The sequence below is a fragment of the Nansenia antarctica genome, assembly GCF_963989245.1.
Source record: "Nansenia antarctica genome assembly, chromosome: 4".
Taxonomy (NCBI): Eukaryota; Metazoa; Chordata; class Actinopteri; order Argentiniformes; family Microstomatidae; genus Nansenia; species Nansenia antarctica.
Genome location: NC_137689.1, coordinates 28255634 through 28277173, shown reverse-complemented (window position 1 = coordinate 28277173; position 21540 = coordinate 28255634). Strand labels below are relative to the sequence as shown.

At 43.2% G+C, this 21540-nt stretch overlaps 4 protein-coding genes across 4 annotated transcripts; all 4 read right to left on the bottom strand.

Moving 5' to 3' along the window:
* Positions 1-3669: 3669 nt before the first annotated feature.
* On the bottom strand, positions 3670-5611 carry kcnk12l (potassium channel, subfamily K, member 12 like; the record flags this gene model as incomplete). The annotated part of the gene is made up of 2 exons (XM_080528859.1): positions 3670-4718; positions 5278-5611. The coding sequence occupies 2 exons, from the start codon at positions 5609-5611 to the stop codon at positions 3670-3672; spliced, it is 1383 nt and encodes a 460-aa protein (XP_080384985.1).
* Positions 5612-8387: 2776 nt separating this feature from the next.
* Positions 8388-9608, bottom strand: LOC308155533 (uncharacterized protein). Its single transcript, XM_080528861.1, has 3 exons — positions 9400-9608; positions 9021-9152; positions 8388-8807 (listed from the first exon to the last, which is right to left on the bottom strand). Exons 1-3 carry the CDS (start codon positions 9457-9459, stop codon positions 8661-8663), a joined length of 339 nt encoding a protein of 112 aa, XP_080384987.1. The 5' UTR covers positions 9460-9608; the 3' UTR covers positions 8388-8660.
* A 1210-nt stretch (positions 9609-10818) lies between these two features.
* Positions 10819-12309, bottom strand: sdhaf1 (succinate dehydrogenase complex assembly factor 1). The gene is made up of 2 exons (XM_080528862.1): positions 12145-12309; positions 10819-11722 (listed from the first exon to the last, which is right to left on the bottom strand). Exon 2 carries the CDS (start codon positions 11605-11607, stop codon positions 11359-11361), a length of 249 nt encoding a protein of 82 aa, XP_080384988.1. The 5' UTR covers positions 11608-11722; positions 12145-12309; the 3' UTR covers positions 10819-11358.
* Positions 12310-13987: 1678 nt separating this feature from the next.
* qpctlb (glutaminyl-peptide cyclotransferase-like b) lies at positions 13988-20306 on the bottom strand (the record flags this gene model as incomplete). Its single annotated transcript, XM_080529314.1, has 7 exons — positions 13988-14133; positions 14554-14670; positions 14979-15078; positions 15188-15349; positions 15848-16150; positions 19615-19761; positions 20064-20306. 7 exons carry the CDS (start codon positions 20304-20306, stop codon positions 13988-13990), a joined length of 1218 nt encoding a protein of 405 aa, XP_080385440.1.
* Between the last annotated feature and the right edge of the window lie 1234 nt (positions 20307-21540).

The following is a 21540-nucleotide window of genomic DNA, read 5'->3' as shown; positions in this document are numbered from 1 at the left end:
GGTCAGTAGATTCATCGACGTGTTACTGTATTATATGTGATTTAAATGAGTATGTATTTTTCCTTATATAATGTGTATAGACATTACATGTATAAGTGATGACTGTTTTCAGCCAAAATAAATATTACTTGACTGACTAAGAGCAGGCCTTTAAGGAGTAAATTATTGTGACCAGCCTAAGGCACATCTGTGCAATAATCATGCTGTTTAATTAGCATGTTGATATGCCACACCTGTCAGGTGGATGGAGAAGGAGAAGTGCTCACTGACACAGATTTAAACACATTTGTGAACAAAATTTGAGAGACATAGGCCTTTTGTGTACATAGAAAAAGTCTTAGATCTTCTATTCCAACTCGTGAAATTTTGGAGCAAAACAAAAGTGTTTGGTTTATATTTTTGTTCAGTGTATGAGGTTGAAGTAGATGGTATTATTATAAACATAATGGACAGATTAGTTTCACCATTCAGAAATTACAACACTTTTTATGCCAAAAAGTGATGGGACAGGGTATTCAAAAGTGATGAGACAGAATTATCAAATGTCCAAATGAAGCACCCATGTTTAGTATTTGGTTGAAAATACTTTGCATGTAATAACTGCCTGAAGTCTGTAACCTACTGACTCAACCAGACCCTGGGGTCTTCTCTGGTGATGCTCTGCCAGGCCTGTACTGTAACCATGGTGATGCTCTGCCAGGCCTGTACTGTAACCATGGTGATGCTCTGCCAGGCCTGTACTGTAACCATGGTGATGCTCTGCCAGGCCTGTACTGTAACCATGGTGATGCTCTGCCAGGCCTGTACTGTAACCATGGTGATGCTCTGCCAGGCCTGTACTGCAGCCATCTTCAGTTTGTTCTGAGGGATTTTTGCCTAAAATCTTATGATCACAAAATGAAATGTATGTTCAATTGGATATAAATCTGAATATTGACTTTGCCAGACAAGAACTTTACACTTTTCTGGCCCTGAAAAACTCACTAGTTGCTATGACAGTATGTTTGGTGTCATTGTTTTACTGTATGATGAAGTGCCCTCCAATGAATTTGGAGGCAATATGTTTCTGTACAAATACATTCTGCTGCTACCGTACGCAGTTACATCATCAATTATGATTAAGATGAGTTACTTAATCAGTTAGCAAGTTCTAGTGGCAGTTCCACATGGCCTAACATTAACATCCCCTCCACCATGTTTTTCAGATGAAGTGGTATGCTCTAAATAATTTTTTATCCAAACTTTCCACGTGCAATTATTCTGGTACATGATAATATTCATCTTATCTGTCCGTGAGACCTTTTTCTAGACCTCTGCAGGCTTTTTAGTTACTTTTTAGCAAACTGTAAGTGGCCTTTTTTCCTTCTTAAGGATAACTAGGGGTTTGCACCTTCTACGGAAGAATCTGCAGTTTAGCTGGTGACGTATTCTGCACATGGTAGTCTCTGACACATTCTCGCCTACCTCCTGGAGAGTGTTCCTGACTAGTGGGATACGGTTAGGTTTAATCTACCAGTTGTTTTGGTGGTTTTCTTAATTCTAGTGAGTATTCCTGGGTTATCCACTGTAGAAGTCTGCCTTGGCCCCCCAGCCTGTTCCCGATAGCTGAGGTCATCAGTGCTTTAAAAAAATAAATAAAAAAAAAATGATGTTCTAAACTGTTGATTCTGGTAAGCCTAAGGATTTAGTTATGAAGATGTTTGACTTTCATTGACAGTGCTTTGGTCCTGATGTTGACAGACACCAATAGCAGACTCCAAGGGCAAACACAAAGCCTAGAATCAATACTAGACATTGATAGCTCTTTTATGCCTCTTAAATTATGTGATGGAACGCACCAGAATGGACTTACCAGAAACACTGCAAGCCAATTGTCCCATTACTTTTGGGTACCCTGAATTAGGGGGACTATGCATACAAAATGTTGCCATTTTTGAATGGTGAAACCAATCCGTACACAAATATCCTCAAATAACACAGTAATTCCTTGATTTAAAATCCAAAGTGTAAAGCCAAGAGAGTTGTTAACAGATTAACAGATATGCAAAACCAAAAGTAATTTACGTTGATTCAGAGATGGATGATACTGCACTATTCATACATGTCCACTAGGAGGCGCTGCCTCTCAGAATGATACAGTCAGCCATTGGTCTTTCAAACGTGGTGGCTGGTTTTTTCCTACTTTCTCATTTTGTGTAAATTGTGACATGCAATATCTTGGTGGAGATAATATAACACAGAATAATGGAAAGAGTTGAGAGACTGCATTTATATCGGAAAGAATCAACAGTAGGTTATGCTAGGTACTGTACATTGTGAGCATTGTGAATTCTAATGACTGATAGTATCACACTTCCTGGAGTGCTCATTAACATGAGGACCCTTTCAATAGGCTTTATTTAATTAGATGTGCTTCATTTCAGAATCCAATTACTCAAGAGATCACGATCGCACTGAACTATAGTTTGGTCCATTTTTGTCATCTGAGTATGAAAGCATCGTGTCCGTTTATGCAGCCCTCATGAGATTATACTGTCTGTGAAGTCTTTATATTTAACCAAGCAACACATCTACATATCTGTGATACATATTCATGTACATATTCAACCGATTCTCTAGCGCACTGGTTCGTATTAATGCCAAGGACTTCCAAATAATATAGATGCTGGTTGGGTCCCCCATTTCAAATAAGTTTTGACACATTCCAAGTTTATTAATTTCCCTTCTGCTCACAAATAGGAGCAAAAAGGCCCTTCTGTTTTTACAGCAACGCTCATCAAGACACTCTCAACGCATTTTCACAACTTAACTTTTGAGTGAGTGAAATGGAATTGAAAGTGAACTATTTCCTTCATCAACCCTTCCTCTTCACCTGGTACCACTTCACGGACCTCTGGGAGACACTTGACCTCTCTTTGAGAAAAGAACTGCTCAGAGCCCTGGACACAACTGGTGACTGCAGATGCGAATACAGAATATGGATACCTATCTTTCTTCACTGATTCCAGATACCGCCTCACAAAAATCCACTGTGTTTTGGAGGGGCTTATGGGGACATCTGCCACACTCTGGTAATCAGGCTGTTCTCCTGGAGTGGTCCTTACCCTCCTCCTCCAACTCCCGCTGCCTGATTGCTTTCAGCACGAGCCAATCACTTCAGCATCCTTCAGCCTCTCCAGGCCGATGCTGTCTTAAATGAGAAGCGTCTGTCCACTGCCTGTCTCTCTGTGGAACCAAATGAGAACTTTCAAGCACTTTTGTGATGGGAGATCGCTAATATTGATGAATGGCCTGGAATTCTGAGAACATGTGAGTGTTCTGCCGTGGGCTATCATCACTGTTCAAACTACAGACTCCCCCTGAAAACAATTAGATAGAAAATAAATGAGGCATTCATATGAGCGAATACCGGCATCTATTGTATACATTTGGCAAAACAATGAAGGGGAACGATTGATTGGTGTTAATGAGCAAGTAAGTGATTGTGAGGATGAAAGGGGCAAATGACTTTACTTTTTCTCATGAAAGGATCCAGTACCCAGAGTACAAAGCATTCCTCTGTCTCTCATGAAACAACGCTTTTGTACAAATGAAATTATTCGTATCAGCAGGCAATCATGACTAGCTGTGGTATGGAGCACTTGAGTCTCACTTGAGTCCTTGGTGTGACTACCGGTCCACACTGGTCTCCTGTAGGCGGTTGTTCATGATGGCGAAGGCGCCCACCCCTCCGGAGAAGCCGTTTTGTCGGGGGACGTGGCTCTGGCGGGGGCCCTGGTGAGCCGTCTCACACAGCTGCTTCTGCAGCAGCGCCAGAGACACCTTATTGGACGCCGTGAAGTCGTTCACCGAGATCATCTCCCCGGAGACGCGCCGTCCCGCCGCGTGCCCCCCGTCAGCCCCCGCCCCCCCGGCGGCATCCATCTCGCTGTCGCACACCGTCTCCACCGAGGTGTCCGTGTAGCGCTGTCTGGCCGCGGGGCCGCGGTGGGCCAGGGCGGGCTGCACGGCGTTGCGTTTGACGCGCTGCTGGCGGTGGCGCGCCGGCGGAGGCCTGAGACCCAGGTGTTTGTTGGGGAGGCAGGGGCAGCAGCAGACGGGCCGACGCCCTCTCCGCAGGCAGGAACCGCGGCGGCAGGAACAGCGGCTCCCGGAGCACGCCAGCTTGGCCAGGATCCAGTTGAGCGTCTGCTTGATCACGATGGAGATGACGTTGAAGAGGGAGTAGATGCAGCACACGCCCATGAGGACGAAGAGACAGTTGCCCAGGCGGTAGGCGTCCTGGGCCTCGTAGCGCTCCCTCTGGCTGCTCACCAGGTCACCGAAGCCGATGGTACTGAAGGCCACGAAGCAGAAGTAGAGGGAGTCCACGTAGCCCCAGTCCTCCATGGAGCAGTACAGGCTGGAGGCGCTGCAGGCGATCAGCACGGACGCCACGCCCAGGATCAGCATCACGTAGTAGACGGAGGGCTTCCAGCCTTCCAGACTGTTATCCTCTTCGCCGGGGGGGTCCTCTCCACCCAACGACCCGCCCCCCCCCACCACCCCCGAACGCCTCAGCCTGCGCTCGTGGCACCAGCGCATGATGTAGGCCAGCATGGTGATTATTCTCTCCAAGAAGAGGTTGAAGAAGAGGATGGTGGAGGCACAGCCAATGAGACCGTAGAAGATGAGGAATATTTTACCAGCTATGGTGGCTGGGGTGGTCATACCGAAGCCTGGGGAGAGTAAAAAAAAATACAAACAAGAGAAGAGTCAGTAGGCTAATAATTAGCCCCATACTTATACTGGATTAGCACTTGTAGTCAGAGGTCAAGATGACAAAAGTGGGGAGGTCAATTTACTTTCACATTTTTACTTCTAGGAATTTCTCATGCCAAGAACACACTCCCTGGTAGTGAGGTATCATCATTTCACTGTACTTGGCACTTTAGGCTGAATGAGTCATAAGGAAAAGAACTGAGAGAGAGAGGGAGTGTTGTTGTCTGGATATCAGACTGGGATTCAGTGAAGAGCAATGATCACATTGGCATCACCTTGAAACAGCATGTGATGAACCTCTCACACGCCCCTGGAATGAACCTCCCCCGGACTTTCCCCTGATCCTTTCCATTTTCAACCCTCCCTCAAACCTCATTTCACCCTAAAAACACCCTACTCCAGTGTGTGCGTCTGTTGTTCTAACATCAGGTTGATCTGAACCCCCCCGCCCCCCAGCCCTTTGGTGGCTCTACTGTATGAAGGGTCCTCTCCGCAGTGGCCCCACAGCACACTCACCGATGGTGGAGACCACCGTGCCGACAAAGTAGAAGGCTCCGGAGAAGTCCCAGCGAGGCCTGAGGGCGTCCACCCGGATCCCCGCCCCGTTCGCCTCCTCGTACTGGCGCAGCAGCGCGTGCAGGGCACCCAGGCTCACCCCGTGGCTCAGGGTGAAGTTCCCCAGCCTCTGGTCCCAGAGGAGGTGGGCGCGCAGCTCCGAGGGACGCTCCAGGGCGGAGAAGACGGCCGCCCCGCACAGCAGGTAGAGCAGGATGAGCCCCGCCAGCAGGCAGAAGCGGGCGTTGTCCTGGTTCAGGGGCGACCGGGGACAGCAGCTCCGCCTACCAGCCATGACTGCAGACCCAGGCCCGGCACTGATGCACCACCACCACCACCACCACCGCACAAACATGCACCGCCTGGGTCTGCCTTATCACTGCACACACTGGACACATCAGACTACTACGACTACTACTAATACTGCACACACACACACACACACACACACACACACAAGATTCTGAGTACACTACACAGTCATACTGTAGAACACCGACAAGGCGGAGCTGAATGTTTGTCCAAAATTGATTCAATGATGGTACAGTACTGGATATGGATATGGACGGTCTCCACAATCAGTGTAGAAGAGATGAACGGCCTGGGATAGTTCCAGACACAGAGCTAGTGTTTTGGATGGTTCCAGACACAAACACATGGACTACAGGATCTGTGTGGTCGTAGTATGACTTCAGAATCCTACTCTGTATTTTCACCTCATTGATAATAGGCTGATAGTAGAAAAAAGACTGATAATAAGTAAATCGAAAAATATTTTTTTCGTAATCTTCTCCAATGTACAGTTCTATTAATTTACTGAAATGTATGTACAATGAGTCTTCAAACACGGATCAAAATTACACATCACATTAATTATAAACCAAAGGCACACATCAAAGTATGCATAATGCTCATACTATATGTAACATTTTCAAAAGTAGCTCACGATTCTACATTTCTTTCATGAAGAAATAGAAATATTCTTAAATGTTACTTTGTTTAAAACGCCATATAATCACTCATTTGATCTCATTTGAGTGAGATGGATAATTTCAGTACTCTAGAATTAATTTATTTATTAAGCGAGATAAAAAAAATAAACCAACCTGATTTTAGCGACCCTGATCATTCCATTTAGTATTAAAACCTTTTGTGCACATCACCAAACGCCGAGACGGGATCCAGTGTATGAAGTATCTACCCGCTGGGAGGGTGAAGCGATCTAACGAGCACTGACCACAGATCGGGGGGAGGCTTCGAGTTTTTCACCAAAGTGGGGCACTCTGATTGTCGATAATGTGGATATTACACACAATCACACACTCATATATTCCTCATTTATAATCAGTTTCGCGTTCATGCATAGAGCGCCTATGTGTGCAGACATACCTTGATTGGAGTAATCATTTCTTGATTTTAGGAGCATTTCTATTCAGGTCCTCCATCCAACTGTAATCAATGCTCAATCTAACTTTCCCTCACTAGTGGTCTTCAATGTATTATGCTAAAATCAAAACACTAGATTGCCATCCAACTAATTTCATTGAAAGTTGTGTATCTTGCTCATCATCGCGTGTCTTCCGAGTCAGATATTATTATATTATCAGAGTTATAGCCCCCTTATAACCGCTATGTGCAGGTTGGTCCATTAAAAACATAATCAATAATGCATGTATTATAAGGGAATGTTTTGTTTTCTTTGCTTTGGCTAATGGGTTTTTCAAAGTTTGATTGCAGAAGTTAGATTGGCTGCTTGATATTATCTTATTATTATTATTATTATTATTATTATTATTATTATTATTATATATTATATCATAATCACATCAAATGACAGCATGACAAGACAGTAACTTCTGTTAGAAACCTAAAATTAGACAACCTGCACCAAGACTTCAAGTCCTCCAACCAAGACCTCTCTTGTCTTGTTGGTCTCTGTACACAATGTCCTCTCCGCTGTAGATGGAGTGGGAGGACTGGCTTTGTTCTCCCTGTCAGTTCTCTGTCTGTCTCTGCCTTTCATCTTGGATGGGGGCAAAAGGGCAGAGGGTAGGCATTCCTCATGCTAGGACACTAACTAAGTGCCCAGGTGTGGAAGAAAGAGATCCTGCATGAAAGCGAGTGGTACCTGTATAGCCTAAATCTGACATGTCTCATATCAATGTGTGTCTATTTCTGGTCTGACTGATACTGTATGAATAGACCTGTTGCGCAGTTGTGTGAGTCCTGTCAGGACTGCAGAGTCACTCACGATCTTCCGCCATAGACCGAAGACCCATCTCTTCAGGCTACATCTTAACTGTTCCTCCTAAAGACCTCTTCACCTCCTTGGAATCCTTGTAAAGTAATCCTTCCTTCTTCTAGCATTGTGACTGCCAATGGCCCCTGGTCCTAGCATAGATGTTTGATTATTACAGATGTATAGATGATTCACTTACTTTATACAAATGTACTTGTGTTGCACTCATGTGTTTATACGTTGTTTCACCATAGCATTACTACTTTCCCTCTTCAATCTTCCATGAAACACTTACCACAACATAACAGCTATGCGTTATCACCCAACATCCTTTAAAGGGCCAATCTGGGAGTAGTAGGCCTACATTCATTTTTGGATAATGATATAGCTATCGATTTTTTACATGCCTCATGTCAATTATCTGTTGACATGTAATTGTAAAAAAAAAAAAACGTTCTACAGCTTCAAAACATGGTTAAAACAAAAGATGGTTAAAACAAAAGAAAACATATCTCACGAATGGTCAGTCCTCGCACCCATAGCTTGTTTTATGAATTTGAGAGTGGTTTTATCATCCAGCCTCATCCATCAGCTGTTTAGCCACATAAGTGACAAGTGACCACTTTGCTGTTGTGTGAATCCCAGATTGCCCTTTAAATGTCAAGTCAATGTTCTTAAATCACCACTCCTTTGTCCATTGTCAGTAGCACATGATGAAGTATTAAAATAATATTATTTAACCAGTATCAATTTCTCTCATAGGTTGACTATGACTGAATCCATTTGAGAACAAAACATAATATTTCGAACATACTTCTCAAATTGTCTCCTTTTTATTATATATTATTGACAACAAGTATAACAAGTATATCAGCATTAATTCGCTATACAATGCACAATGAAAAGAATATAAAAATCACACAAATTAATCAATATTACACATTTGTCCTATAGTTCAAAATGAATATACTATAAGAAAGAGATAGAGAGACATGCACAGAGAGAACGAGAGAGAGAGAGAGAGAGAGAGAGAGAAGAGAGAGAGAGAGAGAGAGAGAGAGAGAGAGAGAGAGAGAGAGAGAGTGAGAGAGAGAGAGAGAGAGGGTCAGAAGGGGAGAAGGGGGGCTGACTCCAGGGCCTGTACTCGTGCAGCAAACAGCAGGACATGCTTCTCAACCTCTGCATTGATCTGCTGCTCAGAAGCCCCTGGATTCTTCTGCACAAAGTCTGCAATGCTCTGGATACATTCCCCCTGTTTGAAGAGATATTTCCAAGATTTAGATTACTTTACACACACACACACACACACACACACACACACACACACACACACACACACCTAGTATGTTTGACAGAAACGATTCTCTAGAACCTCGCCGGCTTGCTGGCTGATTATACAGAGTTTAACCTCCCAAGTCCCAATACAGACAAGCTACTACTGCAGTACAGGAGACAAAGAACACACCTTGAAAGCATCCACTTTCCCTTGTCCGGTGAGTCGGTTCATGAGCTCCCGTGCCACCTGAACGCCGGTGACAGTTGTCAAGATGGTCTTATCTACGTCACTGCCCGACCGGAGCCACCCGAGAAAGGCCAGCTGAGACCCGACAAAAGAACCACAGTACTGCATGTTACAACAACCGTATGGACTGAACAGAAAGGAAATATATGTAAATCAATAACATTAATTTGTCAGTGGTTCTTATTACATGCAAACATAACAAGAGAGAGCAGATCGAATCTGGTCTTCACAATTCCGGTGGACATGTATTGGACAGCTAGCTGGATTAAATTAAAGTATTTTAAATGTGATAATCAATCAAAATACATCGCTATCGGCCCACCTGCTGAAATAACTGCGAATTGGGCATTTCGCCTCCTCCAGCGCTGGTAGGTCCTGACATGTTGCTATTTAGTTAGCTACGTCACTCCTGAAGTTAAGCTATTTGAATGTAAAATATTAGCGTGTCAATCCACAAAAAATGACTTCTATTCTATAACCTTTGGTATCAAAATAAAGGCCAAGATCAATGAAACGTCCACTCCCAGAAAAACAAATGATACTGCCCACTTCCTGTTTACATTGTCTTCTTCGTGTCCTCTGCTGAGTTGGGCTGAGATCTGGACGCACCCCCACGATACCGCCACCAGAGGTTAAAGCTAGTCTGACAATGATGTGTATCGACTAGCTAGCCCAATCAATATTATCAATGGTATCCATTACTATCTATCACTCTGACTAGTACTATGTGTATATTGAATATACTATAAATATACTATATTTGCATTCGAGTATGGTGTGGTGTATAACACTAGTAGTCACAGATGCGGCGATACGTCGGTTAGTAGGAGACTACAGACTCAGCAGGGGAGTATTCCATCAATGTCGCTAAAGGAAGATCCAGGTTTATTTTTGATAAATCCAAGGGGGGTATTCCATCAACGTTGCTAAAGGAAAATCCAGGCTTATTTTGATAAATCTCGCGGGATTTATAAAAAATAAGCCTGGATTGTCCTTTAGCGACCTTGATGGAATACCCTCTACCCAAATAAAACCAGTAGGTGCAGTGATTTGAATCGAACATGTGACCATTTTAAAGGGGCAATCTGGGATTGGTACATCCATTTTTGGATTTATATAAGTAATTTAAGTATTGCTATATATCCATTATTGAAGAATGTAACTTATAAAAGCCTCCTGAGCTTAGTTCAACTGTCTTACCCCATCAGAACCCCAAATAGAATATGGTTTTACTCCATGCCTGTAAACAATGTAACTATAAACAAACACTGTATAGTTTCAAAATATGGTTATTAAAACATGTCTTTCTCATGGATGGTCAGTCCTGGTCAGTCCACAGCTCTGTCTATGTATTTGAGAGTGCTTACATAGTAGTAAAAAAATATAAACCAAGTCAACGTTAAAAGAACGTTTTGCAGAAGCCTTTCCAGCCGACAACTTCCGCCAATATGTTGTAGTTAAACTCTCTCTCTAGTATGCTTTATTGTTTAAATCCAAGATTGCCCATTTAAAAGAATGTGAGTCACAAAGTCAATGCTACTTACATAATCAGTTCAATGCTCCAATCATATTAGAGGCTGTCTGAGTGCTCCACCTTGCATCTGCCAATCATCTAGGGCACATGGCCAGGGAAGGGTAATATAATATTTAAGCATCATATGAAATAAACCAGAACACATTGAGTCTTTCATGTTGATTTCATCTCCCCATTGTTCTCAGAGGCATCTAAATTACACAGGGGTTACAAACACAACACTTTATTAACATGACATTGAATGCCATGCTCCGACCAGTGTCTCAAACATGCATTATTGATGAGGAATACCTTCAAAATAACAGTCAAATTCACTTCTGCACTTATGATAGTCTTTAATCCTAATACTGAATAATAAATGTTGCGAAAGTCATTTACAACAATGAACAAAGCAGCTGATCTGCTCAATGCCACAATCTCAATTGATTATATCAACATCCCAATGGCCAGAGTAGAGGCTGACTTGTTGACCTCTTGTATTCAATGGAAAATGTTAATGATCAGTAGTATACATTTCTCTGGCTGTCTCTGTATATCAATGTCACACACTCCAAATCCATGAACAGCACTTGACACAGACTGCCTATACTCAGCCAAACACTTCAAACGATAGGTGCACCCACCCACCCATCCAAAGTAAGCAGTGAGTTCATCGAGTCAATCCATGTGACCATTATTTCATACAAAACCAACAATAAACCATTCACCACCATCAAATGCGTGTGTGGAGGAGAAAAAAAACAGCTGTCAGCTTTGCTTCTTGGGTTTGGAAAAAGAGCCAAGTTGCTTTGTGTTGACGTCTTTCAGCTGCTCTAGCTGCCTCTCTCCCCGGCGGTACAGATACTCGATGTGCATGACGTCGCTCTTCTTGATCCTGGACTGCTCCCGGAACTCGTCCCGGATTCTGGGCAGGAAGCCTGGCTTCCCCTGTCCGGCCCGCAGGAACTGGCGATATAGAGACAGCACCTGTTTCTGGAGCTTACTGTGGCGTGCCATGGTGAGAACACAAGGAAGGACTGCCCAGAGGACGGATCAAACAGATCTCTGACTGTTGAGACTTGTTGGGACAACACATGCATCAGAGTCTAGGTGATCGAGGTGTCTCCTGAACCTATGGGAGAAAGACATACCGTTTTAGTGGGTGAGACGTTCAAATAGACAGCCGAGGGCAAGCAAGTGGGACAACAGACTTGAGGATATACATGGCAGCTTTTATGGAGATATGAAGTTGTCATTTAAGTGTACACTGTCAGAACCCGGCATGTGACAGAACCAAATCCCAGTCATGCAAACTAAAGCTTGTAAAGGCTCGAGCAGAACATTACAACACTTTCATCATCACTGACATGTGTGGTGTCCTAGTTCCCTGACTGTCCAGACAAAACTAGGAAAGACGCGAAGAATCCCTTTCATTTCAGTTAAAGCACTTTCATTTGTAATATCCATTAGCGAAGTCTATTGCATTTAGGTAGGTGGTCAGTACAAGGACCTCTCTAGAGTGCGGCCAGCTAACTAGCTACAGTAGCTACCTACCTTATAACCAGTCTGTCATCTTCTAAATCTGGTTCGTCTGTCTTTGACAGTTGAGTGTGTCTCATATCAAGCGTGAGGTCTCCATTCATAATAATCCATTTCCAACTCCTATACTGTCAAGAAAGAGCCCATCTTCTAATAAGCAGCTTTCTACAGCAACAACTGCCTAACTCGACCTTAGAACTCAACATGTTATGGTTACGAAAGGCAAAGACGATGCAGCTGTTGTGGATGTTACACTGCCACCTAGCGACTCGGCTGACTTGTCTTGTGATTTAAAAAAAGATGGCGTGTACTCAGTTCCCATTTCCGACGGAATGAAAGTCAAAACTGGTTTTGCAGTTTTATTATAGAAAATATCCTCTATATTCTGTTCCATCTATCATTTGACATTAATGTCACATACATACAGTACATAAACATTTCTTTGAGAAGAGCTAGTGCAATATGGGTTTCACAGACCTGTCCCATATGACTCAGTACTCCAACTGAAGTCATTAGTAACAGGTTTAACACACCTTCCACTTCAAAAGTACAAATGGTTAACAAGCCTGGGTGGCTGACAGCCAGGGTGTGTACTCAACAACACTCCTGTGACTTATGTGGATGAGTTTTCGGACCAGCACCCTTCATTGAATGTCTGACTAGGTCAAAATCTAAAACTGACTCTAACCAAACCTTTAACCCTTATCTTAACCATAACCACATTTGAACCAGTTTGGAAATTCAACATGGGTTTGCTGGTCAGTGACATCCCCCTTTCAGAACCTGGGAACCGCAGAAAAAGACGGGCACCCAGGCTACGCACTAACACTCTGACAACAACTGTTTGGCTAACTGTACAACTGTTCGGCTAACTTAACACAGACTTTAACCCTAGGGTTCATACAGAATATATATAATGTTATTACTGAGTTAAGTGTGCATAGAATAGTTAACTAATATGCATATTGTTTGCTTCTCTAGTAAAAGCTTTTTTGTGCTGTACAGTGGATACAGTACATTTGATTGGATTTAGGAAGCTCATTGATAACTGGTTCAAGCAACTCTTTTTAACTGGTTCAAGCAACTCTAGACTTATGTTTGCTGTAAAGTACACAAGCGTAATGATCGTTTCCGTATACAAGAAATATGTAAAGCTTCGGCAACTGAGCTTTTCTTAGATAAATCATTCCCAAATGATCCAAATTTCTACCGGCATTTGTTTAGTTTTTCACCCTGAGGCCGGCTGTTGTGTCTATGTAATATTGGTAACATTACTTCCAATGAGTTGCCCTAGTTACCTGCACTGTTGTATTCTATATAATTTAGCATTTAGCTGTAGCACATGTTGCATTTATTGCTATGTTATTAACTGTCCTGAACATAGATATGGGTAACAAATATGGGTAACAAATATGCCCTTTTAGATCTCTTGTTTTTCCCTCATGTGATTCACCATTAGATACGTCCCTGTTCACAACCTACTGAATGTATTTGAGAAGGCACATACAGTAATCAAGTTTAGCATTCTGCTTTTTTACAAACATAACATGGATCCTAAGATGGATAGTGTGAGATGTAAAAGGCCTCTAGAACCTGGATCCTAAACCCCCTTCTGCTATTGTGGCAACAAAATAGATAAAGCAACTAAAAGTGACCTGGGTCAAATAATGTATCGGAGTTTAGGGGATATATTAAAATAATGGGGTTAATAACCATTCGTAATGGTGGAATAATGTATGGAATAATGTGTTGTCAATTGACTATGTAAAATAAATAAGTAAATAAGGGGAGGGTGGCTGGTGTCAAGTCTTGTAAAACAACGGTAGCATCACTTGGACAGGGTCTGTGGACGTGTCTGTCAGAGGCCCAGGTACTGGGCCAGGAACACCACCAGCACCTTGGTGATGTTCTCTACGGTCTCTGAGTGAACGTGCTGAACCGTGTCCTCCAGAGTGTGCCAGAAGGCGGGGAAGGGCGTTGCGATCATGTGTAGCACTGGAACACCTGCGGGGGGTGGTGACAGGAGAGGGTGGGAAGGGCAAAGAGAGATGGAGGGAGGGGGAGAAGACAAATGAGATAGGGGGTAGGGGAGAGAGAGGGGGTACAGAGAGAGTGGAAAAAGGACAGTTTGTCTATTTAAACCGGCTAGGGTAGAATTGAAGCAGAGAAAGGGGAACTGCTCTAGATACAGAACAGTCATACGACCACAGCCTTACTCTGCTATTTGAATATTTACAGTTTTAATATCAATCATTTTAGGTAGTCCATCTATCTTCCCCTCTGTCCATTCATCTTTCTTGGTGTTTGTGAGTGTGTGTGTGTGTGTGTGTGTATGTGTTTGTGAGTGTGTGTGTTTGTGAGTGTGTGTGTTTGTGAGTGTGTGAGTGAGTGAGTGAGTGAGTGAGTGAGTGAGTGGTCTGTCACCCCGTTGGAGGAAGGGCGTGTGGTCGTCATCCACAGGGCCCGGGCGTATGTCCTTCCTGAAGTAGCTTTGCTCCCGGGGATGGGAGGACAGCAGACCCAGTTTATGAAGCTTCTTCTCTGGCAGGGGCCATGACAGGCACAACAGGGTCACAGCCAATGACAGAGAGGGTAAGGGGGGGGGCAAGCAAAGGAGAGATAGAACAGGTGTCTTGTTACTCTGTCTGAGTAGAATTACAGTCGAATCAGCAGGAGTCATCCATCTGCCTTGCTGTCTCCTTATGGGAAGCTTCCGTAACATCCTGTTTCGCTCTATCACGGTTTCAGTTTGCAGTATTTATTGAATGAAGGAATATGATTCAAACAAGGCAGGAAATGTTTGCGCAAAACAACGCAGGAGTGTTTGTGTTCTCGTAGGGAGGTCTTACCTATAGACATGAGCTGATCAAACCAACGCACGGTGTTGTCAAAATGGTTGACGAACGTCGGTTCTGGGGCACCGATGAGATCCAACAGAACAAAGAGGTCCTGAGAATCAGAGCCACAACTGAGAATAGAATCCCTCTAAACAAAGACCCTTCAGTTCAGCCAAGATACGCTACATATCACAGAACATCGGAAAACAACAAAGCCTCACCAAAGCATGTAATAGAGTGGTGTGTTTGATTCCCGCTGGGTGGGGGGTGAGGAACATTTGGTCAGCAAGGTGACGCGAGCCGTACAGAGAGTCCGAGGGGGTCTGCTCCTCAAACGCCTCCTGACCGTCAAAGAAGACCAACTGTAATGTCACCTGAGACATCTTTAAGAGAGAAAAAAAAAACACATCAACATTAATACAATACTTGCACTGATAACGCTACTATATATAGATATAACATTAGTGATGATGAGTATTAATAATAGCAACCGTTAACAATTAATCTCTGTGGTGTTTAAATCGGACGGAACTGTGAATAATTAATCTGAGCACGGGTCAGAGAATCTATAAATGGATTGACATCTCAGGAGAGAGGCCAACACTTCAGAGCGCCCGCCTACACACTAAACTAAAGTCACGTCCTGTCATCAGTTTTCCTACAGCTTTCCGCAAATAGGACATCCAATATTCCCACTGCAGTCCGGAAACTTTCTGTCAAGTCATCGGTTTTTGGTTGGTTTGTCCTCTAAACCCTCACGCATAGTCGCTCTCTAGAAATCAAACCGCAGTGAGACAATACAGAGACAAACACAAGGCACTGACCGGGTACGCGTGTCTCTCAATGCAGTTCTCTGGCTCCAGAAAGCTGTCCCACCGTACCTGCTGTTTGAGCACTTTGAGGTGGATGTCCAGAGCCGTGACCAGCTCCAGGATCATGGCACAGGGGACGGCCGAGTCGCTGGCGCCCAGGAACCTTCTCAGGGGGCCGTCGGGGGTCTTGGAGGCGGCAGGCATGGCCTTGGAGTCGTAGTGACAGGCCAACAGCAGGCGGCGCGGGGCGGAGGGGTCCAGGACCGCCACGATGTTGGAGAACGTGACCGGTCCCTTCGGGGTGGGGGAGGTGAACGTGTCGACATCCAGCGACCAACCGGCTTGCAGGAACTCCAGATGGGAGTAGATGTGCTAGGGACAGTCACAGGAAATCAAGTCGGGTGTCACTTCCTCCACAGAAGAAGTCAATCATCAGAAATCGCTACGGCATAGAGGAACATACAGTAACGGCCTATGAACTCATAAAACTAACCCTAACCCATAAAACAAAAGATAGAACAGGGGATAATTATTCTTTACACTTTAGCGTAAGGGTATTCACATCCAAATTGAAGGAAGGGTTTAGGAATTACAGCTCTTTAATATCTAGCTCCCTCTTTTTCAAGGGACCAAAGGTAATTGGACAATTGACTCAAAAGTTGTTTCATGGGCCAGTGTGGACTATTCCTTCATTATTTCTTGCATGCATTTCACTTGCTGAAGACAAAACTAAAGGCAGAAAGACCCACGAACAAACAACAACTGAAGACAGCTGCAGTAAAGGCCTGGCAAAGCATCACAAAGGAGGAAACCCAGCATTTGGTAATGTCCATGCAGTGTTTCCTCCAGGATTTTTCACATTAGTGGCGGAGCGGTTGTCTTTCGCGCGCGTGCACGCGCATAAAACGCGCACTGGCGCTCAAAACAAAGACGTAGTTTCACCAAAAACTAGAGGGTGGCAACAATTATAATTTCTTAAATAGCGGTCATTAAAGCCGAGCAGGTGAGCAGGTGATTTTATATAGAAGGTGATCAAATACCAAGATATCCTACAGCTGCAGCGGAACATGCGGAACGCGCATTACACACACACACACACACACAGAAACATCAATACGAAGTAGGCCTACATTAGAGTACACGCACAAAACCGGCTAACGTTACTCATTAACTGTTTACACAAGTAAAATCACAGTGTGACAGTCAGATGGAGCATTCGGTAAACAACAACAGCAAGGTAATGCATCAGCTGAGTTAAAGAAAACCAACTCTTACCTTTGAGGACACCAACATGAGCCCTGCTTACCCGTACCTCCGCCGTTCTGTTCGTGGTGATTTTAGAGGCAATAGATTATTTTTGCCCCGCGCTTATTGCTATGAATAGTTCGAAGCTAGGTGCTTGCACGTTAGGTGCGAGAATGCTCGGTTAACCCATTAGCGGGAACATTATTTGTTTCACAAAATAGGCTGATTTAATTGACCATGAACATCAGAGACATACATTAAGAATGTTCATTTAAAATACTCTATACCAGGCACGTGCCGTGAGCTTTTAGATTGGGTAAGCATAAGATATAGAAATACACATAATAATTACACATACATGCTATCAGTGAACGCAGTTTCAAGGAAATGCAATTTTGATGCCCTAGAACCCGCTAATAAACTGTAGTGTCACTTTGTGATCAGATTACCAAAAACAAAAAAAACAGTTGCCAGTTTCGACTATATCAGGGGTGCTCATTGTTCAATCTTTTTTGAACCAAGATCTTTTCAAGTAGCCAGCCTGCTGAAATCTACAAGTCCAGTTTCAACATCGCAAACGCACACATGCACAACACAGACACACACCGTTTCCATCCTCCATAGTAAACTCACAACACACTTTCTTTTCACACTTTGTCACACAGGCACTTGACATCACATCACAAACCCTCCCTCTCTATCTCTCTCAAACACTTTTGGTCCAGAACCACTGGCACGGACAGCGACATTAGGCTTATCTCAGCGATTGATTAAGCAGCTCTCTCTCCAAACACAATGGCACAGGCCTATTCAAAGGTAGAGGAAGTCTTAAATAAGAAGCCATAACCAGCAGCACAGCAGTACTCAAATCATATAAACAAGCACAGATCGCCACCAGCCTCGCGAATCATATAAATCATATAAACCGCTCATACCAGGCTTGCTGTAACCCCCTAGCGACTCTCCCTTTCTGGGTGTGAAGATCGGTGAACGGTGGCTTCGGCCGGCCTTTAGCCAGTAGTTGTGTTTTTCCAGTCCAGTCCAGTCTACGAAATCCCTTTAGGTCGCTGACAGTAATGTCCATATTCACAAAATCAAGCAAGTTATCCTTATTGATTATTATTATTTAGATCGTTTGAGCTGGCTAGCATAAGCTATTCTGCCGGGCGAGAGAAAGTAAGGTGAAATGTTAAGTGAACTTGAATGTGATAAGAGCCAATCAGTAGCTCTTATCGGAATGAAAGAACTACTGATTGGCTGGTAAGCATGCTTACCCTGGCCACATTAAACAGCGGGCTGAGGCATCGGAAAAAATAAAAAAGACATTTTCACGCATTCGAATGTACGCGAGGGAAAGCAGAGAGAGAAGTGCTTATAATGTAACGCAATACAAGCAGGCAGAGTAGGGAGTGCTTACTCCTACAGGTGGCACCAAAAATGCAACGTCAAAATGAATGACTCCTGCTGCCCTGGGACCTAAAATACGACTCTTTTAAACAAACAAACGGTTACATGCACTTTTATTTTAATATTTTCACTGTCCTTTTTAATTTTTTCGTTGGGTAAGCACTGCTTACTGTGCTTATATGGACGACACGTCCTTGCTCTATACTGAGCACTGGTATAAGAACATGAACCAGAGAACAGCCGTAAATGCAATAACCCACAGTCGTCGCTGATGATGTTGCATTTTCGATTAGGATACGGGATTAAAGGCACCGGCGACGGGCTAAAAGAGAAATCCAAATGTCCCGCTAAATTCGGACCAATCACAAAACTGTTTTGAAAGCACGCGCCGCGCGCCTGTTGAGAGCGATTCAGTCTCGATTGCAGTGCGAACACAAACGACGAGGTTAATTGTAACATTGTAACATATTGTAAATAACTACGCCCTAAATCGTAACGAAATGTTGGTCTGGAAGCGGCCTAAATCTAGCTTCAATCTGCTTTTTTTCTGTTCTCCGGTCATAATAACTCGCTGCCTTTCTGCGCAGCCTGAAATTCTGGATTGTCTGAATCAATTAGTGGCGGAGGAAATTCATTCGTGGCGGCCCGCCACGAATAAATGCATATAGAGGAAACACTGCCATGGGTTCCAGACTTCAGGCAGTCATTGCCTGCAAAAGATTCTCGACAAAATCGGAAAAATTTACATTTGATTTATGATTATGTTAATTTGTCCAATTACATTTGAGCTCCTGAAAATAGGGGACTGTGACTGCATAAAAATGTCTGCAATTCCTAAACGTTTCATACACTATTTTTGTTCAACCCCTTCAATTAAAGCTGAAAGTCTGCACTTCAATTGCATCTCGATTGTTTCATTCCAAATCCATTGTGGTGGCGTACTACAGAGCCAAAACTATGGAAATTGTGTCACTGTCCAAATATTTCCGGACCTAACTGTACAAGTAATTGAAGCCATCTAACCATCAGTCATTGCAAGAAAAAGTAATCTATGACAGGGCCAGGGGCCATTGGCAGTCATAATACTAGAAGAAGGAAGTATTAAGATGTTTTATGATTATTATTTACAGTAGAGAAGGAGCCTTCATCAAAGTGAATGAAGCTGAGTCTGTAGTGTTTCTAACCTGGCGCACAAGACGGCTGCCCCTCGACCCTGGCTGTCTCTCAACCAGGATGGGCCTCAGGAGAGAGTACAGCAGCCTGCCTTCGTTCACCAGGGACACCAGCCGCTTCACCTGGGCCACCGTCGGCCTGCTGGGCTTGTGACTCAGCTGTGGAGTGAAGAAGGAAGTTTTTGTTGGGGTTTTACTTGTTACTTCAATACAATTCAATATTTACTACATTTGTAAACTTTATGTCATCAAGTGAAGTGTGAGTAAAACAATCTAATACCTCGGCACTTTTTCGTTGACATTGTTCTGTTATGAATCAATGAACCATTGAATGAATCAATGAAGCATCATTAGAGGTATTCCAGCAGGTTGGATACAGCCTGCACCATCCGCGGAAAAACGACTCCCTCCTTAACTGCAATAACAGTGCATTGTCAACTCAATAACAATATAATACCTACCTTATCCCTCACTAGGTCTGGCACACGGAAATGAACATAATCGTCGCTATGAATATGATCATCATCAAGGTCTGGACGATTATGAGCTGAGAGAGTAAATCCGAGAGTCAGAGCCATGGCCAGCATCCCCCACAGGCAGAGCAGAAGGACCCGGACGCGGGACATCCGAAGCCGGGTGCATCGTCCCAGCCCACCGCCGTAGAGCCGCGCCGCTGCCTTGTGTCTCCGGATGGTCCTGATCATGACTTGCTATTGAAGATTCGCACAATGAACTCTGGTAAATTAATGATGTACACTCACTGATGCCCCTAGATTCTGCCCGTGTGGATCACACAGCGCTGACGATTAATGTCAAAATGAACTCCACTTCATAAATGAGGATTTGACTAAGAAAACCCCCCCACACACATCACAACAGCGTTTAAGTAATTAATTAGGGCACTGGGCTGATGTTGCCGAGTGCGTGGTGAAATCATGCAAAATCAACAACGCAAAAAAACCCACCATATCTATTTTATTCGACAGCACCTCAGCAGATGAATTCTGTTTGAGTTTTAGCGATGGTTTTTACCTGAATGGAGTGGAGTGCGTCGACATATCTGCAGGTATGGATAGGCAATGTGCGGCGCATCTAAAATCAAATCTATCAACGTTGACACCGGGAGAGACGTTATCAGACCGCTGACAGAGAGACGGGGACAGCGCTGGGAAACAGCAGCTCGACGGATGGGAATCCTCCTCCCGGCGAAAGTTATACTGGAGAGGAAGTGCCAATGTTAAATTATTATATAATTATAATTATCTCATACGATAAGATAAATAATTCATATACGATATAATAATATCCATAAATAATATATCACGAAATATTATGAGCCAACTGGTGTTTGTACAGTGTGTTCCTGAGCAAAGTGTTTGTATCTGAGCCAATACATTTATGAGAAATGCAGTCATTTTGTAGAATTTAATTATTTCTACTGTTGTTGTTGTTGTTGTTGTTGTTGTTGTTGTTGTTGTTGTTGTTGTTATTATTATTATTATTATTATTATTATTATTATTATTATTATCATCACCATCACCATTATTATTATTATTATTATTATTATTATTATTATTATTATTATTATTAGTAGTAGTAGTAGTAGTAGTAGTAGTAGTATTAGTATTAGTATTATTATTATTAGTAGTAGTAGTAGTATCACCATCACCATTATTATTATTATTATTATTATTATTATTATTATTATTATTATTATTATTATAACAACAATACATTTAAAACATGTATTTATTTATTGGTGGACACCATTGAGCTATTTCCGCAATGCAACCGTATGGTAACGTTAGGCTGCGTTCGTAAATTTGCTCTGAGAGCGCCGGAGCGCACACTCGGTTCTACCTCATAAAGAGACCAAATAAATTGATTGAAAAAAAATGAAAAATGAAAAGGCATTCCATGAGTGCTGTAAGGATTTC